Source organism: Xiphophorus hellerii, chromosome 16 (assembly GCF_003331165.1).
Source record: "Xiphophorus hellerii strain 12219 chromosome 16, Xiphophorus_hellerii-4.1, whole genome shotgun sequence".
In the NCBI taxonomy this organism is placed as follows: Eukaryota; Metazoa; Chordata; class Actinopteri; order Cyprinodontiformes; family Poeciliidae; genus Xiphophorus; species Xiphophorus hellerii.
Genome location: NC_045687.1, coordinates 806418 through 831173, shown reverse-complemented (window position 1 = coordinate 831173; position 24756 = coordinate 806418). Strand labels below are relative to the sequence as shown.

The 24756-nt window shown below is 41.6% G+C and overlaps 1 protein-coding gene across 1 annotated transcript; it reads right to left on the bottom strand.

The window, feature by feature from the left end:
• Positions 1-5824: 5824 nt before the first annotated feature.
• LOC116735413 (serine/threonine-protein kinase SBK1-like) lies at positions 5825-9685 on the bottom strand (the record flags this gene model as incomplete). Its single annotated transcript, XM_032587317.1, has 3 exons — positions 5825-7043; positions 7478-7680; positions 9460-9685. Coding segments are annotated over 3 exons (1197 nt in total), but the record flags the coding sequence as incomplete, so codon positions are not given.
• Positions 9686-24756: the final 15071 nt, after the last annotated feature.

Below are 24756 nucleotides of genomic sequence, written 5' to 3'. Positions count from 1 at the left end.
ATCATAGCACTGCCCCCACAGGCTTGTACAGTAGGCACTAGGCATGATGGGTGCATCACTTCACCTGCCTCTCTTCTTACCCTGATGCGCCCATCACTCTGGAACAGGGTAAATCTGGACTCATCAGACCACATGACCCTCTTCCATTCCTCCAGAGTCCAATCTTTATGCTCCCTAGCAAACTGAAGCCTTTTTTTCTGGTTAGCCTTACTGATTAGAGGTTTTCTTACGGCTACACAGCTGTTCAATCCCAACCCCTTGAGTTCCCTTCGCATTGTGCGTGTGGAAATGCTTTTGCGTTCACAATTAAACATACTCCTGAGTTCTGCTGTTGTTTTTCTTTGATTTGATTTGACCAAACGTTTAAGTAATCGCCGATCACGATCATTCAGGATTTTTTTCCGACCACATTTCTTCCTGGAAGACGATGGTTCCCCACCATCCTTCCAGTTTTTAATGATGCGTTGGACAGTTCTTAACCCAATCCTAGTAGTTTCTGCAATCTCCTTAGATGTTTTCTCTGCTTGATGCATGCCAATGATTTGACCCTTCTTAAACAGACTAACGTCTTTTCCACGACCACAGGATGTGTCTTTTGCCATGGTTGTTTAAGAAATGAGGAGTTACTCATTGCATCAGCTGGGGTTAAATAACTTGTTGCCAGCTGAAAGATAATCGCCTATGCAGCACTTATCCAATAGGAGGCTTGAACCTATTTGCTTAGTTAAATCCAGGTGGCGACTTTGTTTTTGGCCAGGCAGTGTAACTTCAGGCCTTTTGGCTTTCATTCTTAATGATGATTTTTATTTTATTGGATGGATCTAAACGGCTCTTAACGTGTTTATTGGTTGGTTGCTGTGTGAACTTGCGGATCCCGTTGGGACATGGAGGATCGTGTTTCTTTTGTCCTGATCAGTTCATGTGGCATAAATTAAGACTGAAAGTCTTTCTTACCATCGTACTTCCTGCTTCGAGGTTTTCTTAAGGTTTTTCCTTGTATATTTGTATCTCGTTGTGAGATATCTGAAGTTTTATATCTTTTTCTTTAGGATAGAAATGAACCACAAACTTTTGTGCAAAATACAAAACAAACGTCGACTTTCCATCAAACTTTCCGTAAGAATGAAGAAAAAAATACAATTTACTGTTAGACTATTTATTTTCACGCGGTACTGAAGTCAGTTTTGATTTTCTTTTTGTGTTGTCTCTTTATTAAAGGGCCGTTTCCGTCTCAACCTGCACAATCAGACATAAACAATAAACTGAGTTTCAGTTTTTTGCACCAAAGAGTTGATAATAACAAACACTGAGGCTCTTCATATGTAGATATTTGAAATGTTAAATTGACATTTGTGACTACAAAGTAGATCATGGTGTATTTGCTTATTGCGAGGAACCCAAAAGAAAACAAAAGTCCTTCATGTCCCTCAGGGGCCTCCGTACGAACGGGAGTCGATTCAAACCAGATGAAGGGATTTTATAGAATCTGTTTAAACAGAAAAAGTTCTTGATTTAAAGGTGAAGTCGTTCCGGTTGGTGCATTTCGATTGTCTTCATGATTTTAACTCCCTTTTTTTTACTAAACAGAACAATTTTAGTTACTGATTATATGTTTTCATAATAATTTAGATTCATTTTGCAGGGCTGGAAATGAACAGTTTGTGTTTGTTACATTGGAAATTGGACAGAGGTTCTACTGATGCAGCTTTGCCTCATGAGGCTCCACTGGCAGGGAGTAAGATACTGACTGTTGATCACTATTCTATAGAACCCCAGTTCAGATAAAACCCAGACAATCCATTTAAATCCAGACTGATCATTTTTGCCTCTTAAAAAGTTAAAACTTGATTATAATCTACCTTCACATTCTGAAACATTCAACTTCCTAAGTGTTTATTTTGATATTTAAGAGTTGACAGTTTTTAGGGTTACTAAAATATCTGAACTGCCTCCCTGGAAACCAGTTGCTGTTGTTGCTAAGCAGCAGCAGGCCAGTAATTAACGTCCTGTTGTTTTTTGGACCCTTCGTCTCCCGCCTCACACTCTGCAAACGGCAGAAAATCAAAGTGAAAGCAGCTGGAAGCTGAAAGCAACTGCTGTGATTTGACTGGACCGTCTGTTGGACCCAGAGTTGATCCATGGCTGTTTCAGGTTAGACTGGTTTAAATAAATCGATGTTTAACATAAACGTCTTTAGTTGGATTCATGTCGGCACTTTCCGTTATCTGAGAATAAAGATGAACGTTATTTAATGAAAATAAATAAGAGAATCAGTTTCTTTGTCATAAAATGTTAAGATGTATGAATGATGATTATTTTCACTTTCTGTAACGTTTGTTTAGGTCTGTTTCTCTCGCTAGCGCTAGCCTAGCATGTTTAATTTCTTTGTATTTACCCAGAATGCCCTGCGCTGTAGTCCACTTCCTGCTTTTGGAGCGGTCTCCGGTCCGCTTGCCGTTCAAATCGAACCAGAGTTCAGTTCAACCGAACCCAGACGAGGTCTGGACCAGAGTTGGCTTCATTTGGTCAGATTAGTGGAGCGTTAGCGCCACCTGGTGGTGGGAGGTCTGGACCAAATGTCAGCCAGAAACCTGACAACCAGTCAGGAAAATGTTAAAACTAGAATTTGTCTGGAAGTTTTTATTTCTTTATCATTTCTGAAATAAATCAACATGTCTAATCCTGGCTGTGATTGGTTGATGCAAAACAAAATAAGACAGAAAAAACATTAATATTATTATAGCAATAATAATAATAATGTTTTGACATTTTCAATTAATATGTTGTAATGCCATAATAATGTAAGTTCAAACTTTAATTTAGTGATGAACACTTAACACTGGAACTGAAAAATATTTTAAATATCCAAAATCAAAACAGCACTAAAAAATGAAATAAACTGAAACTACAAATAAATATCTATTATTGGTCTCTAAACGAAATTATCCTTAAAACACTTTAATCATCATAATAGAAATTGACCTTATTTTAATTTAACTTGATCAATAATTTGATGAAACTGCCTGATGTGGGGCGTGCCGCGGTGGCGTAGGGGACAGAGCGACCCATGTTTGGAGGCCTCGACGCGGGTTGAGCGGGATGTTGCTGCTGAACGTGCAGGTTGCTGCTGAACGTGCAGGTTGCTGCTGAACGTGCAGGTTGCTGCTGAACGTGCTGGTTGCTGCTGAACGTGCAGGTTGCTGCTGAACGTGCAGGTTGCTGCAGGTTGCTGCTGAACGTGCAGGTTGCTGCTGAACGTGCTGGTTGCTGCTGAACGTGCAGGTTGCTGCAGGTTGCTGCTGAACGTGCAGGTTGCTGCTGAACATGCAGGTTGCTGCTGAACGTGCTGGTTGCTGCTGAACGTGCAGGTTGCTGCTGAACGTGCAGGTTGCTGCAGGTTGCTGCTGAACGTGCAGGTTGCTGCTGAACGTGCAGGTTGCTGCTGAACGTGCAGGTTGCTGCAGGTTGCTGCTGAACGTGCAGGTTGCTGCTGAACGTGCAGGTTGCTGCAGGTTGCTGCTGAACGTGCAGGTTGCTGCTGAACGTGCTGGTTGCTGCTGAACGTGCAGGTTGCTGCTGAACGTGCAGGTTGCTGCAGGTTGCTGCTGAACGTGCAGGTTGCTGCTGAACGTGCAGGTTGCTGCAGGTTGCTGCTGAACGTGCAGGTTGCTGCTGAACGTGCAGGTTGCTGCAGGTTGCTGCTGAACGTGCAGGTTGCTGCTGAACGTGCAGGTTGCTGCTGAACGTGCAGGTTGCTGCAGGTTGCTGCTGAACGTGCAGGTTGCTGCTGAACGTGCAGGTTGCTGCTGAACGTGCAGGTTGCTGCAGGTTGCTGCTGAACGTGCAGGTTGCTGCTGAACGTGCTGGTTGCTGCTGAACGTGCAGGTTGCTGCTGAACGTGCAGGTTGCTGCTGAACGTGCTGGTTGCTGCTGAACGTGCTGGTTGCTGCTGAACGTGCAGGTTGCTGCTGAACGTGCTGGTTGCTGCTGAACGTGCAGGTTGCTGCAGGTTGCTGCTGAACGTGCAGGTTGCTGCTGAACGTGCAGGTTGCTGCAGGTTGCTGCTGAACGTGCAGGTTGCTGCAGGTTGCTGCTGAACGTGCAGGTTGCTGCTGAACGTGCAGGTTGCTGCAGGTTGCTGCTGAACGTGCAGGTTGCTGCTGAACGTGCAGGTTGCTGCTGAACGTGCAGGTTGCTGCTGAACGTGCAGGTTGCTGCAGGTTGCTGCTGAACGTGCAGGTTGCTGCAGGTTGCGCCACCTGCTGGGAGTTTGACGTAATTCCGCCTCCGGTCAGGTGATGCAGCTGCTCATTTAAAGTCCAGTTCTTCTGAAGCTTTTTAATGTGACCAACGTAACGATTGATTCCTTCCCGTCTGTTTTGGATTCACTCGTTCACTTCCTGACCTGGAAGTGAACGAGTGAATCCATTCATGTTTATATTTGCTTGAAAAATCATGAAAACCTAAAATCATCTTCCAGTGAAACTCCAGTGGTTCAGTCGGCTCTGCTGCGGATCGTTTCATTTTTTCTGTGGCCTGATGGTGGCGCTGTGTCGGCTCCGGCTGAAGAACCAGGATTTCATTTCTGCTTCCACCGAAAACATTAAAACCATAGAAATCAGAAAATATTCATCTGCTGCCGGTTCAGCAGCGAACCGCTGAGCAACGAGTTCAGTTCAACTACTCACAGATTTTAACACGTTAGAATAAGTTTAGTGCAATTAATCTTTTTTAACGATTCAATAATTTGATGAGTTTTTAGTTTTTCTTTGTGACAACCTGAACTGCTTGTTGTTTAGTTCAGAGTAAAACTGGAGAAAACAGTTTGAATATTTTTTCTCATCTCAGATGTGAATATTATTATTAGTCGACTATTTTTGTTACTTATTCCATATTCATGACACATTAAAGCTTTTATTTCTTGTCATTTTTAGGATCATGGCTCACAAATAACCAAAACCCCAAATTCAGTCTCAGAAAATGTTAATATTTTATAAAAAGTAATTATAAAACATTTAAATTTTTGTCTATAGCCTGAGTTGGTTCTGCAGCCTCTGATCTCCGTTTGAATCTCGTCATTCCCTGTGGGGTCAAAGGTCAGGGCATCCAAACACCATGGTGACTGAAGGCTTTTGGTGCCAAATCTTGCTGGAAAATAAAATCAGCATCTCCCTGTTCTTAATGCACCTATTCAGATCATACTTTTTCCTTCCACTGAACTTTCTGTAAATCTGATTGGATGCAGAACTCAATTAGCTGATTATGGTGCGACACCATGAGCTTTTGGGTGATTCTTAGTTTCTGTAGTTTAGTTCAACGAGTCGATTTGAATAATAAATTTTTCTCTATAACTTTTATCCTTCATGTTTCGATTCGACTTTGAGAAAACTGAGGAGTAAAAGCAGCAAAGACAGGAAGCTGTTTTTATTTCCAGAAATGCCACAGAGACGAGACATCATGCAAGAAACACAGAAACGAAAAGGAAAAACGTTTTTCCACAGAAACTTAACGGAAACACGTCGGCAGGCGCTTCACTTCCGGCTTAAACAAACATCATTTCCTGTCCAGTTTCTCACAGGAAGCACAAATAATTTCATCTTTGATTTAGTGAACAGGAAAGAAAAATCCAAATCGGTCTCTGCTTTTCTTCTTTTTAATAAGACTTTATCACTGGAAATTCACATTTCAGCTCCAAAGTGAGAAACGTTCTGAGATGAACTGGGAGACGAACTGGGAGATGAACTGGGAGATGAACTGGGAGAACTGGGAGATGAACTGGGAGATGAACTGGGAGGACTGGGAGATGAACTGGGAGGACTGGGAGATGAACTGGGAGGACTGGTGGTTGATTAACATGAGACGGTAAACAACGTCAGAATGATTCTGCCTCCATTTTACTACTAAATTACAGATTTTTATTTCCCTTAAAGGAAATAAACTTCAGATCTTTTCCGTCACAAACAATCCATAAATATATTAATCTGATCAATAAAGACTCACTTCACAGAAACACGACGGTAAACACGAGTCACTGTTTTCATCACGTCTTTCTCAGCTTCCTGGTTTCTTTCATGTTCCAGGTTTTGCTGCTTCCGGAACTGAAAGAACGTCACCGTTTGACTTTCTTCCGGTTCCTCCGTCATCGGAAACTGTCGGGTCGGATCGGCGCTGAAGCGACAACAGGCTGGCGGCCATTTTCCGGTGCCGACCTAATTCCAGCTCTTCTGTCATGACGTCATCACGTCGGGGAAATCTTCGGCGGCGGCGCTGCGTCTCTACACGCAGATCTCGATGGGCGTGGTCACCAGGATCCGCCTCCTGTCGCTGCTGCTCCTGTTGACTCGCTCGCCGTTTGAGGCGAAGTGGGCGTCCATGCAGCCGGGCTTGGGCGAGGCGCAGGCGGGCGACAGGCTCTGCTGCTTCAGCCTGTCCACCAGCGCGTCCTCCTCCGACGAAGACGAGCTGATGTCCACGGCGTTGGCGGTCGCCGCGCCGCCGTTCCCGTTCTCCGTGTCCAACATCCAGCTGTGGTTGAAGTAGCTGAAGACTTCTTTAACGGCGCAGCGGCGCTGCTGCTCGAAGGACAGCAGCCGGCGAAACATCCGCAGAGCTTCGTCCGTGAAGCGGCGCCACTGCGATGGCGCGGCGCCGGAGCGGCGGCGCTGCCAGCGGACGAACTCTTCGTAGAAGGCGTCGTTCGGCATGGCCTTCTCCCAGGGGAAGTTCCCCGTCAGCATGCAGAACAGCAGCACGCCGAACGCCCACACGTCCGTGCTGAAGTCCACGCTGAATCCGTCGTGACGCGCCGCGTCGCACAGCTCCGGCGCCGTGTACGGGATGGTGCCGCTGACGCGCTTCACCGGAGAGCCGGCGGGCCGCGTCATGCCGAAGTCCGACAGCTTGACCTTTCTGCACTCGGTGTCGAAGATGAGGATGTTCTCCGGTTTGATGTCCCGGTGGACCAGCTTCTTACAGTGCAGGTAGTCCAGGGCGATGGCCACCTGCTGGACGCAGCGCTTCGCCACGGCCTCAGGGAGTCCCACCTGGACACAGAGCAGCAGGTCAAACAGGACACAGCAGGCCACGCCCACTGCTGCAGGCAGACAGGATATGAGCGGCCATGTTTGGGTTAAATGCAACAACCATAAAAGTTGGTTTTATACATTTTTACTGGAACCAAAACTTCATGGCCTGCTCCATCTCCAGCTGCTGTGGTTCTCTCTCTCTCTCTGCTCTGAGTCAAACCAAACACTGAGTACATGAAAATAATTGACAGCGCTAAGCCCCGCCTCCCGGCTCTGATTGGTTGTTTTTGGTGCAGTAACTCATGGATGCGTACCTGTCATGTCTACCGTTTTTTACGGGAAACTACCGTATTTTACCTCCTTGTCCCGTATTTTCAGTAAATATCCCGTATTGTGCCCCTGTTAGTATGAATCGAGTTTCATGAAGAACGGATGTTTTTTAGCTTTCTGACCTGCGGCGGGATGATGTCGAACAGATCCCCCGCCGGCGCGAACTCCTGGGCGAAGATGTAGAAGTCGTCAGTCTGGAAGGCGATGCCGAACATGTTGATGATGAAGGGGCAGGGCGACAGGTAGAGCGACACGCTGTACTCCCGCAGGAAGCTCTTCAGCTTGGTGCTCTTCTTCCTCAGGAACTTCAGCGCCATCTTGGTGCCTGGAACGGGACAGAACCGTTAGTAAGCCGCTCTGGCGCCTGGCAGCCAGAAACCAACGTGAATAAAATATGAAGAATTCAAACTTAAACCCCGACGTTGGTCTGCTGGAGAGTAAAATCCTCCAGATGTTTCTGGTTTGCTTCATGTTGGGGTCATGTGATGCATCAGGTGGGATTAGATGGAGAAGCTAACGCTAATGCCTTTAGCTGCGGCTCGTCCTGCTGACGGCAGAACAAACCGAGGGGAACCGGAGCAGAACCTGCAGAACCTGCGGTCCGGTTCCTGATGGCTGGAGAACCCAGAGACTCAGCAGAGGCATTCTGCTGCTCCGGTCCAAAGTCAGAGACTGAACGTTCAATCAGGTGCTGTCCGGACTTTGACTGGGCCTTTTTTAGTCGCTGCTGCGTTTGGGTCAGAGGAGTTCAGGGTCAGTAGCTGACTTCCTGTTAGCCACAGAATTACGGAAATTAAATTACAAAAATAAATTTGTTCAATGGAAACAATTTTGGAAAAAAAACCTGCATGTTTTTGGATAAAACGTTTTTCACTGGGATGAGTTGGGATGTTTTTGGAGTCACATGATCCACAGTCGGACGTTACTACTGGCAGAAACGACAAACAACCAACAGGAAGTAGCAGCAGGATGTTTGTTTTTGATTTAACTCGGTTCAGAAAAAGTTTTGTTTCATTCCTACGGTTGAATCCATAACTCTAATGTAAAATGGCCGACTACGCTGCACATGTAGGCGGGGCTTATCGCTCCACTGCCTGACGTCTCCTCTGATTGGCCGGTAGGTGATCAGCGCTAATAATAATATTAATATTGAAATGAAAATGAAAGATTTCTCCCAGTCGGTCTGTAGATGCTGATGTTCTAATGAACAGAAATTTATTTCATGATCAGGTTTGGTGATAAAACATAAAATAGAAAAACTTCAGCAGGTTTTTAACAGAAAAATGAAATCAAAGCTTTCATGTCAGTATAATCCACCGTCTGAGTGGATCAACAGTTTAAACTGTTTATAATGCACAGATTTCTTAGAATGAAGCAACTGAATGTATTAAGTTGATTTCTGGATGTTGGGCAGTTTGTGTCTGCAGCTAATTGATTGAACCTCTTGGCGCTGACTCAGCTGACACCAGGCCCATTCTCTGGTTTCAGAATAAACCACCGTCAGTCATTTGTCCTCCATGTTCTGCCAGGAGCTTCTGGACCAATCAGCTCGTTTTGAGCAGATTCAGCCGTTCATGTCGGTTTGGTTCAGATCAGGAGCTTTTCTGTTAAAAGCAGTTCAGACTTTTATTCAGCCTCCTGGCTACAAAATTAATCTGATGTTTGGTTTCCTGGCAACAATAAGATGTTCATGCAGGGCCGCTCCCAGCCTTTCTGGGGCCCTGAGCAGATTTTCCTTTGAGGCCCCCAAACCAACATGTCAACACCAAATGACTCATTGTTCCTCTGCTGCTCTGAGTGAAACGTAGCTGCTAGCATTAGCATTGTTTGTAACTAGCTTACATCACAACTACAAATTCTGAATTGCAAATTTGTATTAAAATGTAAAATTTTATTTTAATTATTTGAAAGAAACATCAGCTGATAAAACAGAAATTAACAAGTTTGATATATTTCCCCAAAGTGGCAGCATTTAAAAATAATAATCTTTTTTCCATTTAGTTTATACTATTTAATGTAATTTTAAATATTTATCACAGCTTGGTGCTTTGGGCCCCCGGCAGCTGCCTGGGGCCGACCCTGTGTCGGCTCCGGGCCGGGTTACCTCGGATCTTGTGGATGACCAGGTCCACCTTCCCATAGGTTCCCTTGCCCAGCTCTCGGACCACCTGGTAGTACCGGCTGATGTCCAGAGTCTCCAGGTTCTGAGCCGCGATCAGCTGCAGCTCCTCCAGGACGTCGGCGGGCGAGCGGGAGGCGGGCGAGCGGGAGGCGGGCGAGCGGGAGGCGGGCGAGCGGGAGGCGGGCGAGCGGGAGCCGGGCGAGCGGGAGGCGGGCGAGCGGGAGCCGGGCGAGCGGGAGCCGGGCGAGCGGGAGCCGGGCGGCGCCGGGTTCATTGTGCCGTCGGGTCGGGAAGTCGGTCTGCAGACGGAGGTTCCTACGCAGCAGGAAGGAAAGGAAAGTAAAACGTCTGCCCAGTTTTCTGGACAAACAGAGACACTTAAAGGACAAACATGATTGTTGGAAATTATGAATCATTTTAAAGTAAAGATATTTTTACCAAGAAAAAAAAACTGCCTTTAATTGGAAGAATCACAATTTAAACCAAAGAAAGAAATAAAAAAAACTGTTTTGCTGCAAGCATGAAATATTAATGCAATAAACATGAAAAACACAAAAATTTAATCTGCTTCTTCAGAGACTAAAAATAAAAACTCAAAGTTGAGATTTTGATCTTTCCCACTTGGGGTTTGCTGAGTTCCCAGCGTCACCCTAAAATAAAATCAATTAGCAAAAATTATTAGGTCACTAAATAATTTAATTTATGTCATATTTAATTCTCACACAGAAGGTAAAGATGGAAAATATTTACATATTATTTTCCTTTTACGGTTCATTTAATGCCTCAGACGACCTGCAGCAAACCGACATGGAAATGTTGGACAAAAATAAAACTGAAAAGAGTTTTTCTTTTCTCCATGTTGGGGCAAAAATATAAACAATAGTAATTACATTTGTTTTTACCTTTAATCATAATTTCAATAAATTCTGTATCGACATAACAAAAATGATAAAGTTCAAAATGTGTCCGGTTTTAACAGGATAACTTTTATTTAAGCATAAAAATCATTTTACAGAAGATTCTCAGCAAAGTGAAACATGTTGAAAACGTTTCATTTAAATCCAAACGTCACAGAAAACTAGGAAACTTTTACACATTTATCTTTTGCTGGTTTTCGCTGCATGGAAAATTGATCAATTTAATTGAAAACCAAAACTTTAAAAGTCACAAAAAGCATTAATAATAGTTTTAAGATTTGCTCTGAGTATAAAATGGCTTTGAGTGTAAAATAGTGAATAATATCCAGAACATTTTATGGTTTAAACTGGTGATAAATAAAATATCGTCACATTTTTATTGTTCACATTATCACAGTTTTTCACCACTTCATCATATTCTGTCCTGTATTACTGTTGGAGATCAGATAAATATTAAATTTGGCTAAAAAATTATTATAACATTAACGTTTAAAAATGTTTATTTTTAAAATTCAATGTGTGCTGATATTCTGATCGGTTCTCCACACTTTGCAGATTAACGTGACGCCAAGAAAAATCTATTTCATCAGCTGGAAAGGCTAATAAATAATTCATAAACACAGAAACAAATGATCTATAATGTCACTATGTTTAATTAGTTACAATTTTCATTTATTTCAGTTGATGAAAATGTTTCCTTCAGTCCAGTTTTGGTTGTTTTAGTTACTATAGCAACCAGGTTTGTTCTGGTAAAAACAGTTTTATGATTTTTACTAAACGGTGCTTTTCTATTTTTACTGCAAACTGCACATTCAGATCAAACGTTTCTCCTGCAGCGAAAACCAGCCACAATTTATGGAAATAAATATTTTCAGTTTGTTTCCCTAAAAACGTCGAGCAAAAACAAAACAGCAGCAGAAGAAAATGAGAAGAACTGATTTTAGAGAAGTAGACAGAAGTTCACTAGAGACGGCTGAGTGAGCAGCTTATGGTAATAATATTATTATTAATATTATTATTATTATTATTTACATCCTGAACTTCAGGGACTGGACAGTTTGAAACCAAAGAGGAAGAAAAAATCTGGGAGAAAAAAATTTAGATAAACTAAAAAACCATCTGGGAATAGAAGAACTATCCATAAATCAATATGGGGCTGAAACGATGAATCAAATTATTACTAATCGATCCAGTTGTCATGATGGATCAATTAGTAATCAATTAATAGTTAACTGGAGTATTGAAGGACTTTTTCTGTAAGAACACAGAGAAGTAATTAAAAACTGTAAAAAATAAATACATGTAAAATAAAAACCTTTGGCCATCCAAATATTAATCAGTTAATTTATGAAATAAACTGAAGATCAGCTCTGAGATTTATTGATCAGTTGATCAGAAAGCTGCAGATTCATCCTTTACCAATCATCAAACGTTCACCAAAGAAACCAAATAAAAGGCAATAAAAGGTTTATTTTATTATTAAATGGAGAAACTGAAATATTTATTTTCATCTTTTAATGCATTTCTATAATTGAACACAAAAGACTCGAGTTCAGATGAAAAATCTGCAGAATTTCTACAGATTTTTCATTTTGATTCAATTAATCGTCAGAATAATTGATTGCTAAAATAATCAATAGCTGCATCTTTAAATAAGTTTGAGTCACATTTCCAGAAAAGCCCAGAACCGGGTCGGTTAAATACAGATCTGGTTTCATTTTCCACACTAAGGAAAATATTTCAATACATTTCTATACTTTAGTCAAAATCGCTGCTTGTTTTCCAAGAAATGGACAAATTATTTCATCCTACAAGATGAAAATAATTATTGATCTTCGAATAAGAGTAAATTTATTATCTTGATATCCTGGATATGAATCTGTCTGCAAAACGACAAAAACCTGAGAAGTTTCTGCTAAATCAGATCCGACTGACGAAAACTAAAACATGATCAATAATCAGAAAAAACCACGAGTCAGCAGAATCCATTTCACCGTCCAATCAGAGAGGAGAGTCTGATGAAGAGCAGCCGCTCCGTCAGCAACACACACACTCTGTGACACACACACACACACTGTGAGCGACACACACACACTCTGTGACACACACACACACACTGAGCGACACACACACACCCACCGACACACACACACTGAGCGACACACACACACTGACACACACACACTGAGCGACACACACACACTGAGCGACACACACACACACACTGACACACACACACTGAGCGACACACACACACACACTGACACACACACACTGAGCGACACACACACACCCACCCACACACCCCCACTGAGCGACACACACACACTGAGCGACACACACACACACACACACTGACACACACACACTGAGCGACACACACACACCCACTGACACACACACACTGACACACACACACTGAGCGACACACACACACCCACCCACACACACGCGGCCGGTTGGCCCTGATGACTCAGCGGGTTGAAAGGTCACCTCAGCAGCACAAAGCATGAAAGAGACGAATCGACGGCGCCCGTCAGCGGAGATCCAACGAGGTTTCACACATTTTCACATCAATAAGATTCTTTATGTCCAACATAAAAAGATTATTAATCAGAAAAGTTTTCAGATAAAAGCAAAATAGATTTTGATCTTTAGTTAACCATTAATGTGATTTTATAATTATCTTAGAAGTTATTCATTAAAGTTAAAACTGTAAACAAAACTGACAGAAAATAAAACTTTAACTAAGCCCCGCCCCTTTTAACTGGCCAATGCCGCCGCACTGACTCCAACCAATCAAGAAGCAGTTACTGTGATTGTGGAGTCAAAAAGGGGCGGGGCTTATAGCATGAAGCATTCTGGGTATTCCCAGGTTTAGTGCTGACGCTGCAGCTTTCCTCCAGTTTTCTGCGACTTATTGCAGAAATTAATCCAAAGAAAATCAAACTGAAGCAGTTATGGACAGAAGAAGTGCATGCTGGGGGATTTTCCTTCCACTGCCCGTCTACAGAGTTTCCTGCCAGCGTTAGCAGGAAAAATGTTCCCCGATTTCAAAACTTTAAGGTGTTTCTTGTAATTCCAGTGTCCAGTTTGGCAGCAGAGCGGTTCAGAGCGACATCAGAACCCGAGACGTTTGTTTACGCAAAACTGTGAACAGTTCAGCTCATCTGGAAGATTTTGGAACAAGATAAAGGAGGAGAAATTAATTTGAACTTCCTGAGGATCATGACGCAGTGGGCCGCCGCTCCACTTCATGCTTAATGCCACAAAATGCCTCATTTATTAAGATGATTAAAAAAACTGAATACTAAATTTACTTTTTTGTTTTTTTGGCTTCAGTTGTTTGATTTTAAATGTTGTAAATTGAATACACTGCAAAAACACAAAGTCTTACCAAATATTTAACTAGTTTATTGTGCAAATAACTTTGTACACTTCAGATAAAACCAACTTACAAATCATTTTTCATCACAACAGTTTGGTTTAAGTGATTCATTTCTTAATACTGATTAAAAAGTACTAATTTCTCTGGCAGTTTATTTCACTTATAACATCAATAAAATGTTATAAATTAAATAATCTGCCAGAGGAACTACAACTTTAATAAATATTAAGAAATTAATGACCAAGCTGTTATCTCGTGCTGAAAAGTTACTTATAAGACAATTAATCTTATTTTAAATGTACTGAGACACTTGGACTTGGTCAAAAAGTTGTTTTGTCAGATTGTTTTTGCAGTGCAGTAATGCATCATAAATGTTTTTGTCTGGATCCTCTGAACTTCGACCTGCCGTATCAAACAGCATGGAGGAAAACATCAGCCAGCGTTAATTAGGATCTGTTTTCTGTTTGTGTCGGCTCCCAGCGGGGGGCCGACCGCGCCCCGGCTGCCCCCCTGGGAACGCCGCCGGCCTTAGAGGGAAAGGAAGCCGCCATGTTTCCTGGATGAAACGCTGCACCTGCAGGGGGGAGGTGTTGTCTTCAGGAGGCAGCAGAACCGAGCCGTGGGATCGGACGGCTCGGTTCTGCTGTTTGTTTTGTTTCAGTTTGTATCTAGAAACTCTTTGATGTGTTGTTGATTTTTAGGTTCATTATAACTTCAGAAAAAATGAAGGAAAAATTATTTATCAGCACTTTGTGCTTCTTCTTCTTCAGCTTGAAAAGTTCAAGTTTACACCTAAAACCACCAACTGTGCCTCACGGTTCTCTCTCTGCTGTCTGACACTAAGAGGCTAACAGTCCGGTCGACCCGGTTCTACTGGACCCAGAACGTCTCCAGCTGCTGTGGTTCTGACCCAAACCAACCTGCTCCCCTCCTGGCCTGTGGGGGCGCTGCACCAAGAACCACTGAAGGAAACCACACAAAAACCTCTGAAGACACTGAGAGCAACCCAGACGAGGTTTGGAGGACCAGAGGTCAGAGGTCGACCAGCGTTCACACCTCACCAACCGGACCGGACTTTGACTAGACAAACAAACTTTAGTTGGACTAAAGCAACTGAACAGAACCGTCGGGAATGATGGCGCCTTATTTTCCTTGACGCTGATTGGCTGGAAGACCGTGAATCTCAGTTTCCATGGTAATGCCAAGATGGTTTCCATGGTAACTCCAATTAACATAAACTCAGTGATTAAACTATTAAAAAATGCAGCTTAGTGTTTTTAAAGGACGGAGGCTCCAGTGTTTCCAGCTGTCTCTAATCCCTGAGATTATGTTGCTCCAGTGTAATCAGATTACATGTAACTTTATAAAAATAAAGTATAGATTTATTTTATTTTCATTTATTATGATTTTCCAAACAGTCAAGCTGACGTCAGCTCTGAGAAAAACTCAAAGCAGTTACAACTTGTCTGCATGAAGGAAATAAATGTTCATGACCTCTGACCTCTGCACACAATCCTGAACTCTCTCAGAGCAGCAACATCTGAACGAGTCACCATGAGTTCAGGGTCAAAGGTGAGAAACGATCTGGAAGAACGAACGCTGCTGATGCTAAAGACAAACATTTACAGTAAATTATCACCGAATCAGAAAACGGATCAAATGCCGACTAAAAATCTCATCATGAAAATACAAATCCATAAAATTAGTTCAAAATATTAAATCATTTCTGCTTTTAATTCACAGCAAAATGTTTCAAACATCCAGTAAATGTTCCTGAACTGTTTCACAGCTGCACGCTGTAGCATCACAGTCAGATTTACAGTCTGGACTTTGACTAGGCCACTCCATAATGGTAGCCTTTGGATCGTTCTCCTGCTGGATAATCAAAGTGTGTTTGAGTTTATGGTCTGAATTTTCTGGTCGTTTGTTTAACGGTTTAGATCAGGGTGTCCAACGTGCGGTTCGGGGCCATTTGTGGCCCTTGGACTGAGTTTGTGTGGCCCCCAAAACACAGTTTAAGAATGACGTAGATTTGACATGACAGGTGGTTTCATGTAGCTGGAGAACTTTTAGTTTTCATCAGTTTTCAATATTACAATGAAAATGTTTGACTCACTGCTGCTTCTATAAAAACATTTTTCCTTTTTTACCCAAAAATATCTGATTGTTTTAACATCTATATTAAATAAATATTGACTTAAAATAAGCTTATTCATCTTGAAGAAAAGTTACTTTTATGATATTTTCATTTTATTTAAAGTGTGCTAAGATATTTGCACAAAAATACTTCATGTTTTTACAGCGTCTTCAACACATCAACCAAATAAATTATAAATAAAAATCTGTAAAAAGAACAGCAGTGTTGTTCTAGAATAAATAATTAAATGTTTGGTAAACTATAAACGCTAATCCTGCTTAGCTAGTCTGTAAGCTAACCGTGTTTTAAAGAACAGATTTGGATAAATCCCAGAAACATTCAAGATGTTAAAGTTCAACTGAACTCAGAAACTTTTACCCTGAATGTTCCTGGAGGTCAATAAACTAATCTGGGTTCAGAGTCCAGAAAAAACAAACGACTCATCAGACAGAAAAAGAAAAACTTCAAACTCTGAGTGCAGAATCTTCTGGACCATCTGAACTTTGGATCCTTTAAATCCATCCAACACAACAACATTTGAAATCTTTTACATTTTTTAACAAATTTCATCTGCTGCAGGAAAAACCAAACAGGAAACAAACAGGAAGCAAACAAAACCCAAACAGGAAGCAAACAGGAAACAAACAGGAAGCAAACAAAACCCAAACAGGAAACAAACAGGAAGCAAACAGGAAACAAACAGGAAACAAACAAAACACAAACAGGAAGCAAACAGGAAACAAACAAACCCAAACAGGAAGCAAACAGGAAACAAACAAACCCAAACAGGAAACAAACAGGAAACAAACAAAACACAAACAGGAAGCAAACAGGAAACAAACAAACCCAAACAGGAAGCAAACAAACCCAAACAGGAAGAACCTGCAGAAACTCGCTGCCTGAATTTTCCTCATGTTTTAATATGAAATATTTAAAAGCTTCAGAAAAGCAGGTTTGGACTCAAGTCACTTTATGAAGCTATTTACATATCAGAACATATTTCTGAACGAGCATCAAGCATAACGAGTCCAGCAGCGCAGATTGAACATGAACAACGTTTATGGGCTTCATGTTTTAGGAAACAATTTCAAAATTAAAATGCCTTGCTTCTGTTTTTAATTAGAAATAAAAACATTTGATCACAGAACATATTTAATGCTGCTGCCTCATGATTTTAAAATCTTAAATGAACCAGGCGAAGGAGGAGGCGCTCCACTTTCTTTATGAAAAGTAAAATTATTTTCCAAAAGGAAAACTTCATCAGGGCATCAAGAGCCTAAAATAAAAACTAAAGTTTTTACATTTTTATCCTGATCCTCAGGTTCCTATTTGGGATGAAATCAAACGACTATTAAAAAGTTTTTTAACAGTTTGAAATCTAAAATGATCAAACTGTTTAAACCTGAATATTAAACAAAGATTCATTAAAACTGTTATTGGATTTTATAAAACGTTTTTTCTGCTGTAAAATCTGGAGAATTTAATGAGATTAAATTTTATTCTGGTGGATTTTTAGCTTCAGATTTGATGATTTTCCTTCCTGGTTTTGCAGAAGCATCTGAAACTGGAGCTGATTGGTGAAACTCTGCTGGAGCTGCAGACACAAAGCGGCTTCATGTCCGCTGCGAGCAGAAACGGATCCAGGGCCGGAAATGTTGGACATTTACGCTTCAATCAGAGATCAGAGCTGCTGCTGCTGCTGCTGCTGCTGCGGCTGCTGCTCAGCTGGATGATTGTAACAGCAAACAACGCGGGGACGAAACACGATGAAGCAGCACAAAGACACAGACAGGCTGCATGAAGCTGCAGCTCCTCAATCAACTGTTCAGAAATAAAAACCCTCTGACCTGATCGCAGCTGCAGCAGTCCGTCCACCCAGCGGCGCCCCGCGGCTCCTCTGACCGCAGCCGCGGCTCCTCCTGCGGCGGCAGCAGCGTCTTCCGTCCCGGTCCGGAGCTGGAGCTTCACACCGCGGATCCCCGGCACCGTCTGCCCGCGGATCAGCCTCCCTGGAGCCGCTCTCTATTGTCCCCGGAGGCCCCGCCCACCAAGTCCAGACAACCAATCAGAGTGGAGAGCGGCGGGCGCCACGAACAGCGGGGCGCCTTAATGACGGCGGGAATTTATACTTTCAGGTTAAAATTGAGTTATGATTGGAAATAAATGAGCAGAAAAACAAACATATTTATGGATAAAAATGGTTTCTGTTTTTATTTTATTCCTCCAACTTCTCAAGCTGAGAAAATAGTTTCAATCTGGAAAACAGATTTAATCCAGTCTGATTAAATATGTTCCTGAAAAAAAGTTTTCTATCTTTAATAAATCCTGATTTAGCTGGAAATTAAAGCAATTTTCTGACAGCAATAGAAACACAGATCATGTAAAACATATTTTTCAGGATTAAAATGTTTTAATTTAACTTCCTGCAAAACCCAAAAAACAACAAAAAAACCAAAAACATGAATATACTTCATGTCAAATGAACAAAAACAAGAAACAAAGATTTTGAAAGAAGTTTTCTTTCTTACCAAACCTGCATTTGTTGCTACAATTAATTATTTTCCAGCTTCTGCTGTTTACATTAAATATGAACATTATTAACAGAATAACTTAAAGAACCAAACAGAAGCTGAATTAAAAGGTCATTTTTTAAACCATTAAATAAATATTTGATAAAATGACAAACAGTTGACAGAAAAATTATTATTTAATTAAATCAGTTCACATTTAAATGACTGGTAATAATTTACAAGTTTATATATGAAAAATATATTTTTAATGTAATATTATTATTGATTCTCTAACAAAATCCAGACTGAGGACAGCAGGGGGCAGCGAGGCTGATGCTAATGCTAATGCTAATGCTAATGCTAGCAGAGCGCTCCTGCCTCATTCTGGTCAGGAAGGTCCTGCAGCAGAAACTGGGGAGAAAATAAAGTGAATGAAAATTTCTGCAACACAAAATCAGACCAGAACTAAAAACTTTGATCAGGTTTTGACAGAAAGCTGAGCTGAGATTCATGTCAGGAATTTTCTGGAAAAAACTTTGGAGATTTTCAACTTCTGAAATTCAGAAATTTCCAAGTTTTTTTCTAGAAAATTTCTGAGATGGGCGTGCCGTGGTGGCGTAGTGGATAGCGCGACCCGTATTTGGAGGCCTTGATCCTCGACGCGGCTGTCGCGGGTTCGACTCCCGGACCCGACGACATTTGCCGCATGTTTTCCCCCGTTTCCTGTCAGCCTGCTGTCATATAAGGGACACTAGAGCCCACAAAAAGACCCCCTGGAGGGGTAATAAAAATAAAAATATTTAGAAAATTTGCTCATTTTTTCCCTTCTAGCTACAATAGCTCTGATACGCCGTTTTTACTGTCTGCCAATACAAATGGAGCTTTCTGTAAAAACTTCCTATTAGGATAATAAAGTCTAAGAGCTCTGAATATGATGCTCACCTTTCTAAAAGTGAGTCTAATTTACTTAAATTTCCTGCAGTAATTGTGAGATCTGAATTATTCGCGGTGTGAGCTCCTGCAGCCAGCTCAGGAGTTTTCCCTCCGATCAGCTGCTGCAGCTGCTGCAGCCTCATTACTGGATCAATCCTCCGTAATGAGCTCCGCCGCTGCAGCACGAACACAAAACTCTCAGCAGCCCTGTGACCCCAGAGGATTTGTTTTTATCGTTCGTACTTCCAGCATGTTCACCGCCAAGCCAGCAGCTGCTCAACTCCCAGAATGCCACACTGCATCCCGGAGTCAGAGGAGCCTGGTTCACAGATTCAGACTCTGCAGAAGAAGCAGAAACTGTTGCAGCATTTCTCCAGCAGGTCCAGCCGTCTGCCGCGCATTTTCATCCAAACTGTTGAGATAAATTTCACATATTTCCTGATTTTATTGGCATAGATTTTAATTAATTAATCTCCATCCAGTTGAAATGAAGGATTCTGCATTTATCGATTTTTAGTTTAAGTTTCCCTCCATCTACATAAATTAAGGCGAGTCGCCGCAACATCTGGACCAGAACCAACAGAACCGCTTTGGACTTGTTTACAGTGTAATTATTAGTTTGCAGATCTTAATTAATGTGATAAATACTAAAATAAACTATTTATTTTGATCAGCAGCTCCTGTTGATTCCTCTTATAATTATTAATTGAATTATTTTAGAATTGATATATTTTGAGGCTGATTTTCACATAAATTTATGCATCTTAATTAGGACTGGGACTTTAATGTTTTAGTTTTGATTTACTAATTTCATAGATTTTAGCGAGTAAAATTTTTTACATTTTTTTCCAAACAGGTTTCTGCCAGAACCTTTGTATTGTGTTGTTTCTGGTACGGCCATAAATGTGACGCACAGCGTCCTCCGCTAACAGCAGCGGTGGAAGCTGCTTCTCTCATTAGGATTCATTTCTGTTTCTAAACCATCTGATTGGACGCTGGAAAAGACTGTTGTTGTGTTCAAGTTGTGCTAAAAGGAGTTAGCCCATCAGCCGAGCTATGCTAGCCTAAAATAGCATCTCAATGCTAACATGTAGCAGCTTCTGCTAACGTTAGCGTCCATGTTTCTAAAGAGGCTCCATGAACGATCAGGATTCCTGAAACTCTTTGCTCCAATCTGAAGGTTGAAGATCAGATTAAAATAATCTGTTATTGAGCTCATATGTCTGTTTATTCAATAAATATATTCAGACAGGCATTAAGAACAAATTAATATTTTATAAAAGTTAAAGTCCTGATTTCATAAAACAGTTCGTCTTTGTTGTGGGACGAGAGATTTAAATGTGCTGCTGCTCCACGTGTCAGCGCTCAGAGGAAGGAGAAGGTGAAGAACATCTGCCAGGCGGTGACAGCGTGTGTGTGTGTGTGTGTGTGTGTGTGTGCGTGTGTGCGTGTGTGTGTGTGTGTTAGTCGCCGCCGTGCAGGACACACAGCACTCCAACAAATTAGAGCAGCGCGTGCAGGAGACAGGAGACACAGTACTGCAGGGACACGTGCAGCACAACAAAGCAAATCCCCACCTACACACACACCCACACACACGCCCACATACATACATACACACGCACCCCACACACAAGCTCTCCTGTTCCTCAGTATGTTTTCTCTTTTTTTCCGCCTGAAAAAGGGAAAAAAGGAAAAACCTTAATTGTGGCTCCTGCAGCCTGTTGAAGTCAGAAAACGTCCTGATTGGTTGTAGTTTCTCTAAACGTCCTGATTGGTTGTAGTTTCTCTAAACGTCCTGATTGGTTGGAGTTTCTCTAAACGTCCTGATTGGTTGGAGTTTCTCTAAACGTCCTGATTGGTTGGAGTTTCTCTAAACGTCCTGATTGGTTGGAGTTTCTCTAAACGTCCTGATTGGTTGGAGTTTCTCTTAACGTCCTGATTGGTTGTAGTTTCTCTAAACATCCTGATTGGTTGTAGTTTCTCTTAATGTCCTGATTGGTTGTAGTTTCTCTTAATGTCCTGATTGGTTGGAGTTTCTCTAAACGTCCTGATTGGTTGTAGTTTCTCTAAACGTCCTGATTGGTTGGAGTTTCTCTAAACGTCCTGATTGGTTGGAGTTTCTCTAAACGTCCTGATTGGTTGGAGTTTCTCTAAACGTCCTGATTGGTTGGAGTTTCTCTAAACGTCCTGATTGGTTGGAGTTTCTCTAAACGCTGTCGGTTGGCTCTGAGGCTCAGCAGATTAACGTCGTTTATTTCGCCTCTCGGCTGAAACAACAGGACAGTAAATCAGGACAGAGGGAATCCATTAGAAAAAATGTGATCTTTCGTGATAAACACTGATTATTAATCATTATATGTGGACGCTTTGGCTCTGCCAGCTCCACATCATCATCAGTTTTAAAGGATTATTTGCTTTTAAGGAACATTTCCACAAATTTTAAAGAGATTCATAAGTAAAGTTCATTAATAGTCAGGCACGGCGGTGGTAGGATGGTGATTTGGGCTGGTTATCAGTCCAAACTGGATCATCAACAGGATGATGATACAGCATCAAATCAAGGCAAGGCAAGTTTATTTATATAGCACTTTAAAACAGTACCACTGACCAAAGTGCTGTACAATCACAAGACTAAACAAATAAAATCAAAATTAAAACACATAAAAACCAACAATGCAGTGACGTAAAACACTCTATATAATACATAAACATACCCAGATAAATACAGAAAAGCAGCATCTCAAACTGAATCAAAGGCCAACCGAAAAAGGTAAGTCTTAAGAGCAGATTTAAAAATTGCTAAAGAGGGGGCCTGTTTTACCAACATAGGTAAAGAATTCCAAAGTTTGGGAGCTGCAACAGCAAACGCCCTGTCTCCTCTCTGCCTCCTGGAAGTCCTCGGCACCTCCAGGTTCATTTGGCTCGCTGATCTAAGAGCTCGAGGAGGACAGTGTATATGTAGCAGCTCAGAGAGATAGGAGGGAGCAAGGCCATTTAAAGATTTAAATACAAATAAAAGAATCTTAAAATGCACTCTGAAATGTACCGGCAGCCAGTGCAGAGAATATAAAATCGGGGTAACATGTTCTCTCTTCCGCGATCCAGTTAAGAGCCGAGCAGCCGCATTCTGGACCAGCTGAAGACGGGACAAAGAAGACTGGCTGACAGTCTACAGCAGAATGACTGAAAAAGTAAAGATTCCTGGTGTTGCACTGGTCTAGTCAAAGTCCAGATTCAGATGTCTGATAAACTCAAAGTAGAAAAGAAACAAACGATGGAACAAAGTGAAACCAAACTGATGTTTTCATGTCGACTTGCAGCGACGCCTCGTTTAAAACAGATTTTATTGTAAAAAAAATAATAAAATCTGTTATTTCTGATTTACTTTTATTGGATTTAAATTTTCTTAAAATTAAAGTTTTTAATTTCTTATTGTATGATAAAACAGTAAGCATGAATTTCCTCAATAATTCATGTCTCTGGTGGTTTTCTTCTGTTACAGCAGATCTAAAGCCATACATTCACATTGTGAGGTAACCTTTGACCTTTGACCCAGGACATTGACTTTGGGAGAAACCAGAACAGAACCAAATGAACGGCTGACTGTCCTGGCAGATTGTGGTGATTTATGGAAATGTTTGATGATTTCTGTGCTGTGAGAAACATTCTGGATCCGAATTTAACGATTCAGAATCAGCTGGCGCAGCAGCGCCATCTAGTGGACAAACTCAACAGTACAAGTTAAATTTCTGCCTCCCAGTTTGGTTGTGGTTCCCACCAAGAGAAACCCGTCAGCAGGGCCGGTGTTCGGACCGGCCCGATCAGGACTGCTTTGGGGCGGGACCAAAGGTTCAGTTCACTCTGGTACCTGCCTGGAAAATCTGTCACAGCAGAGCAGAAAGACACACCTGCTCAGGTAGAGCAGCTCCATGTATTTACTCTAGAACCTTGTTATTCACATGAAGAGTCTTTTTCAAATCCGTTTAAACATCGACTGTAAGCGTCTGTGGATTTTCCTCCTTGGTGTTCACATTTCTTCCTGTTCACCAGGTAGCGAACGATGACATGGTAGGAGATCGGAGGCCGCTTGTTTACATCGCCTGACATGTTTCCATTCTCTGGTTCAAATGGGTCGATCCCGACAGCAGCCATTTTCTTTATACATGTTTCTGTTGCACTTTGGTCAAGAGTGTCAATGTACTTTCTCTGTTTGTCTGGAAGTCACGGTTCATCTATGCTTCTGTTTTCTTTATTTTAATCCAAAGAAGAAACTGAAACTAACTGAAACTCAGAACTAATGCTGTTTTTGTCCGATTTCTTTACATTTAGATAAAAAAAAGTTATTTTGTATTTTTCCTTAAAGGGATGCACAATTAAACAACAAATTTTATTTGAGAAATGTTTATTTAAGATGTAAAAACAATACAGTAATAACACTGTATGCGGTTTGAGTTTTAACATTTTAAATAAAATATTGTCACACGGAGTTACCATGTTGACACTGCAATGCATTCTGGGTAAATGACGTAAGCTAGTTCCCTAGAGCCAAAACAGCAATGAGGATTTGAAGCGAGGCGTTGAAATGTGTAAAAGGTTCTGATCCATACTCCAATCTGGACGGTGGCAGTAACGCACCTAAAAGTTGTTTGCCAACCGCCATGAAAAGGGAAGAAGAAGAAGAAATAATTTATGGGAATGTAGAAATCACAAGGATCAATGAAGAGGCTCTCAATATTTATTTCCAGAAGACTTTGAGCCATTTGTACGAAGAAAGGTGATGAAGGAGCTAACGGATGATGCTACCTCCACAAACTAAAACCAAATGCCTGCCGACAGTTTTTATCTACAAAGCGCCTAAACCGGCTGCGGCCAGCTAGCGAGCTTAAAATGCTGGGAGAAACGAAAGAGACATGCAGCTCTATAAAAAGCTAACCGACCAAATAGCGGACCGGACACAGAGCACGTCAACTACTTACCGGATCACAGTCCGACCAGAGGTACTGTCATGTCGGTTCATTTACGAAGCTGAAGGCGGCAGCAGCAGAAAACAACCAGCATCTCCGTCCAACTCTGTTCTCTTCCTCTGGTCACAAAAAGTCCGGGGGAAGTTCTGTTCATCATGTGGAAAATGGTCACTATTTATGTTTTTAATTACAGCCAACAGCGACACAGTGTGGCTTTGTCTGAATTTACACCGAGCGCAACATGATAAGCAACTCGAGTAAAGTTAGCCTTCCTGTTATCTCTGTAGACTCCAGTACAAAACGAGCCCAGCATGCATTGCGCGAGTGAAAAATCGCGACTTTCATGGGTGAAATAATATAACAAAAAATATAAAATTTTTGAAGAAATTGAGTTTTTCCGTATAACAAACACATTTTTTTTTAAATT